Source organism: Triticum dicoccoides, chromosome 2A, assembly GCF_002162155.2.
Source record: "Triticum dicoccoides isolate Atlit2015 ecotype Zavitan chromosome 2A, WEW_v2.0, whole genome shotgun sequence".
Classification (NCBI taxonomy): domain Eukaryota; kingdom Viridiplantae; phylum Streptophyta; class Magnoliopsida; order Poales; family Poaceae; genus Triticum; species Triticum dicoccoides.
Genome location: NC_041382.1, coordinates 264,035,668 through 264,041,328, shown reverse-complemented (window position 1 = coordinate 264,041,328; position 5,661 = coordinate 264,035,668). Strand labels below are relative to the sequence as shown.

Sequence of the window (5,661 nt, the reverse complement as noted above, 5' to 3'; positions counted from 1 at the left end):
TGACGAGCCCCAGAAGCCAAGCCAAGGGAACGCACCCGCCGGAACCCCGGTCCACGGCCCCATGCCCTTCCTCTCGACGCCCTCGTTCGACCTCTCCGCCGGCGCGGAGCCCACACTCGGCCCGCGCCCTCCTCCTCCTCCTCCCCCGCCCGCCGCGCCTCCATCGCAGCCGCAGGTGCCCGAGGCGGCGGCGAGGCGCCTGCGGGAGGCGGAGGAGCGGCTGCGCGAGGCCATCCAGGAGCTCCACCAGAGCCACGGCCGGGATGAGGAGGCCGCCAAAGGGGGTGGGTGGGGGTGCTGCGTGCACCAGGGGGAGTCGTGCGCGGCGCACGCGGCGGGGAACCTGTGCCAGACCTTCCTGCTCTCCTACGGCGTCCGTGTCGGCATCGGGATCCTCCTGCGCGCCTTCAAGCTCGCGCGCCGCAGATCCTACGCCTCACTCCTCGATCTCAAGGTCCCCAAAACCTTACCAACTCTTTCTTCTTCTGCGATTACTTCTTCTTCTTCTTCATATCTAATCTACAGTATATATTGGGTTTAGTCCGAATTGGTTGCTATAATGTATGTGGATATGTTACAGCTAGGTGATATCACCATCTCTATGATTATTACTTACTCGAATAAGGGGCAGTGAGTTGACTCTACTATTTGTTGTGTACGAGTAAAATATTCTGTCCAGCTGTTGTGTCTGTAGCGGGGATAATAAGTACAGTAGTACATGGTGCTACTCAGGCTGATTGCTTTAACTGATGTCCTTACAGAATATTTCCTGCTATGCATTGAATTGGTCTGCTTCCTCTTGTGTTGCCCACACTCACACCCCTTCCCAGAAAAATAGCAATGTTCTTTTGTAGGCCAGCTGTGTTTTATTGCTGTTGTTCTGTCCTTCTCACCGATTCATTAGTTTTCATCTCCGTTTTTTTACCTCCCTCTGTTTTGATCAATGAGTGAAAATAGAAATGTAGATTGTACCAAATAATATTTGTTCTCGCTCAAATCTTCTATTTATCTACAGCAACTGGTTTCGGAGAAAGATCTAATAGTAAGGGAGGAAGCTTGCCGGGTAGGGTTACTTTTTGGAGGATTCACTGGATCATATCATGCACTGCGATGTTTCCTTAGGAGATTTCGCAAAAAGGAAACACCATTCAATGCGTAAGTAACTGGAGACTTATGCCCCGTTGTTTACATCCCTCTTATTTGATTGATTACGACACATGTTCAAAATAAGTGTGCGCTAATCACTTAATCAGTGCTTGGACCTGGGAATGTCCCTGAAGAGGTTCAAAATAGGATACTTTCTGTTATACGATTTTTGTCAAACATATTCATGACTCAACTGAAGGGCATGATGGAGCAGAATATTATCAGGTTCAGTGGCAGGCTTGGCGATACTAGCACTAGATGATTCGAGTAGGAGACGCACCCTTTCTCTATATCTTTTAGCAAGGCTTGCTCAGGTAAGCAACAACTGGAGTAATTTTGTATTTAACTTGCGTGTAAAGTATATCGTCCTCATGTTGTACTGCTTGATCCTTTCAGTGTGCATATAACTCTGCAAAGTCTAAAAATAGATTCCACTTCTGGGGTAGCCATTGGAGACATGGAGATGCATTACTTTTTTCTGTCGCATCTGCCCAGGTAACTAAATGAAAATGGCTGACTTGCTTTAATCTAATGAGGATTTTGTTATGGAGGGAAAAGCTTGTGTAATCACTTGATTTATCATTGCAGATTATGTATGCTTTTGTAATGAGGCCTGAAAGCTTACCAAAATCTTACCGAGACTTCATCCAAAAGACAGGACCAGTTGCAGAACCTGTTTACAAGGCTGTCAGAGATAGCTGCAGAGGTGGCCATGTGGATCTCATTGGCCTCTCGGCCTATTTCGCAAACAAGAAGAATTCAAATTTGATAAATTTAACAAGAAGTCCCTCAATTATTCCATGCTCTGTTATTCATCCTGACAGAGCATCGTGCTTGGCTCATAATGTTACTGTCACTTCATCAACATTCAAGAAAACGTTCCCTCTGTATTTCTCATTGACATTTGTCCCCTTTGTTGTTCTACGTCTTCAAAAGGTAACTTGTCGCCAACTATATTTCCTCTATATAGTCGAAGACTGCTGTAAAACTGAAACTTGGCACGTGATTGCATTAACATGTGTGTGGTATGCTTGTTTCCTAGAAAATTTGATGCTTCAAAGAAAAACTAATCTTACAAGTACCTTCAAATTGTATTGTCCACCATATTTGTACGTCTTTAACTTTCTCTAATTGCAAATGTGCTTGGTTCATTCTTTGAGTTTTATTCTACCAGTGAAATAGAATATTGGCCCCCAAGTCCTAAACAGCCTATATTGGCTTAAATATTTAGCCTCATTATTTGTTACTCCCTCCGTCCTGGAATAATTGACTCAACTTTGTACTAACTTTGTACTAAAGTTAGTACAAAGTTGAGTCACTTATTTTGGGACGGAGGGAGTATTATTTAGTACTCCCTCTGTAAACTAATATAAGATGTTTTAGGTCACTAAAGTAATGACCTAAAACGTCTTATATTAGTTTCAGAGGGAGTATATCTGTTCATTCATACCCATCTCCAATGTCGATTATCTAATACATAAAATTGCTTGATCAAATAGTTTTTGGAATCCCCAGCTGCAACGTGCTGGCGTGCTCTTGTGGGTGCAGTTCGCTCTACCACTTTTTTGTCTGCGTTTGTCACTCTCTTCCAGGTAATTATCAGTAACTAGCATGTTCCTTTCCACATAATTCTTTCATGATTGTAATACATTTCTGGCATCATTGCTAGTCTGCCATCTGTTTGCACCGTAAAGTTGCAAGCAAAGACCACAAACTTGTGTATTGGTTTGGTGGTTTACTGTCTGGTCTTTCGATTCTCCTGGAGAATAAAGCAAGACGAGCGGAGTTAGCTCTCTATGTACTTCCCCGTGCTGGAGAATCTCTATGGTATATATTGATCAACCGCCACCTCCTCCCAAATATAAAAAATGCTGAGGTAAGCTTCTTTGTAGCCAATATTTTTTTCCTTTGGCCTCAGCTCTTCAAGAGAAGCTATTTGAAGTTTGCTTGTACTATGTCCTTTAGTTGGTATTTAATTAATGTGACCTGAGTGAAAGACAATGTCAACTAAAGTTATCCTTTACCCAAGAAGTAGGACATTTTATGGTGATAGCAGTGTGCCTTTTGCCTTGATCACCGCAAGGGATCCTTTAAACTACGTAGAGGTCGTGTTGAGAAATACTCCCTCCGTTCCTAAATATTTGTCTTTTTAAAGATTTCAACAAGTGACTACATACGGAGCAAAATGAGTGAATCTACACTCTAAAATATGTCTATATACACTCGTATGTGGTAGTCCATTTGAAATCTCTAAAAGAACAAATATTTAGGAACGGAGGGAGTATTATAGTGCAGTTTGCTGAGATACAAATTGTTGTGGAAGATAGCCTTTGAAGAATCAGTATTATAACTTTAGCTAGGTTAAATGATAGTGGTGATCGGGACTTGACTTCTAGATGCTGGATTAGTTCCAACAATTAAGTGCAACTGCAAGAGGGTATCATGTTGGCAGTCTGACATGGTAAGTTTTGTGTAGTGTCTCAGGAAGTAACTAGCTGTTTGGTGTCTTTGGTCTGTGTCATATTTTTGGGTCATTATAATCCAGGTGGTCTTACTGGCTATCAGGGTTTGGCTACAAAAAATGAGCATAAACTGCATGAAATGGTTGGTAAATCTGGTCAAGGTGGCTAAAGTCTGGTAGCGCAAACTTTGGTTCTCAAGGTTTGAAGCCAAACAGCCACAGTAACCGCAAACAGTTGAAAGTGTCTTTCATTTTGTTTTATCTTAACTTTGGCTCTCAAGGTTTGGAACCAAACAGCCACAGTAACCACAAACAGTTGAAAGTCCCTTTCATTTTGTTTTGTTTTTTAAAAGAATGTAAACCCGCAGATAATGAGAAAAATCTGCTAGAATTACTCTGGGTTGCAGTGCGTAATCTTCACTTGATAGCGATAGTATCTGTTTCTATACTTGAAATACGAGTACCAACTTTTTCCTCTGTATTTTCATTGTATATCGCTCTGTTCCATGCTTAACAGATTCTTTGAAAGTACTGGTAACATTGGGAAAATTTCAGGTGGGTCTTTTCTGCATGTACATGGGAGGGATCATGTACTTTCTGGAGTACGAGCCAGACACCATGGCTCCATTCCTTAGAGGCCTGATCCGGCGTTTCCTGGCGAGCAAGATAACCAACCCAAGCCCGCCTCCGAATCGCAACACCTCCTACTCCTACCTTCAGACGCTGAACGTGTTGGAGCAGTCAAAAACGCATCCTACCCCGGAGAATGGCCTCCCTACGTCAGAGACGTATACCCTTGAATCAATTCCTGGACTTTAAGAGTTAACAGTTACTCGGACTAGTAGATATCACACTCGTGGTAGTCTTTAGTCTGCGATTGTAATAAACAAATTATGGGTGCGTTTCAGGAGGGGTAGGTGACTAGGTGTTGGCGCCCCTTGCACACATAAAAGGGGCAACGTGTATCTGTCGTGAGTGGAGCATTCTAAAGCGATTCTTGTTCATACCCTTTTCGTTATAGGCTATCCATGTTCAAGAATTATCTATGTAAAAGTCTTGCAGTTTAACAGGCTTCGTCTTCTCTAAATGGCACTGTTTGATTCCTGAATTTGGTGTATTTGGCTTCTTTACTTAGAGCAACCCTAGTGAGTCGATGTATCGGCGATCGCCATCCATCATATGGAGCGTGCTTTATATGAACTAGCAACACCATGAGCATTAGTAACCCAAAACAGCTCATGCTCGCAGCAGTAACGACTCTGACATTTGGTTTTCTTTTGTCCTTTGGCAAACTTGGCAGATCTTTGGCTGCAAGGCGGAGGTAAAGAATATCTTCAGAATCAATTTTAATGCCATCATTGCGATTTACACCAAGCAATTTTCCATGTCAGACAGAGCAATTGGTATTGCCATAGGAATAAGCAGTGCAGGAGCACAGTTGAGACAAGCTTCCTCACATATACTATGAGTGGTAGCAAGGTTTACGCTTTGTGAGTTGTAGGGCAATGTAACCCGAGCAATGGGGTGAAACGTGTCTGTTGAACTTGTCGTGTTCTTGTGACTGGAGCAATACAGTGGTGTATTTCTGATGCACCCTTGTGTTTGATCACCAAAATCCCAATGCCATAGCGACTTCTTAGAGAAGCTCTCCATGCAGTCACAGGGTGGCTGCGCACTGCCATCACAGATCGTGAAAGGTCCGCAGGTTATAGTCGGAGCGCAGAAATCAACAGGGTAGGCAAATATGGTTTGCCAAGATTATTCGGCCTCTAACCAGATATTAAGCTGGATCTGACTAGAAATGTCTAGCGAGACAAATGAGTAAGATGATTCATTTGATGAAGTGTACATGTAGTACTCCTCTTCTCTGGTATTAACATAGAGTGGGACAATCGAACCTTTTGCCCGCGGATCCAATTGTAGAAACTTCTGGATTCTTGGCAAAAGTTTCAATATCGTTGATGTTTCGGGCGCATAAACAACCTGATACCCTAGCGAGGATTTGCGGTGCTTAAGAACTATCCCGTTGCCATTGGTTTCTAGCTCGATACTAT

General features: G+C 43.1%; 1 protein-coding gene across 1 annotated transcript; it reads left to right on the top strand.

The window, feature by feature from the left end:
* The first annotated feature begins 6 nt into the window (after positions 1–6).
* Positions 7–4,715, top strand: LOC119354380. Its single transcript, XM_037621108.1, has 8 exons — positions 7–454; positions 1,016–1,155; positions 1,361–1,460; positions 1,543–1,641; positions 1,735–2,082; positions 2,646–2,738; positions 2,816–3,022; positions 4,163–4,715. The coding sequence occupies exons 1-8, from the start codon at positions 62–64 to the stop codon at positions 4,424–4,426; spliced, it is 1,644 nt and encodes a 547-aa protein (XP_037477005.1). The 5' UTR covers positions 7–61; the 3' UTR covers positions 4,427–4,715.
* The last annotated feature ends 946 nt before the right edge of the window (positions 4,716–5,661 follow it).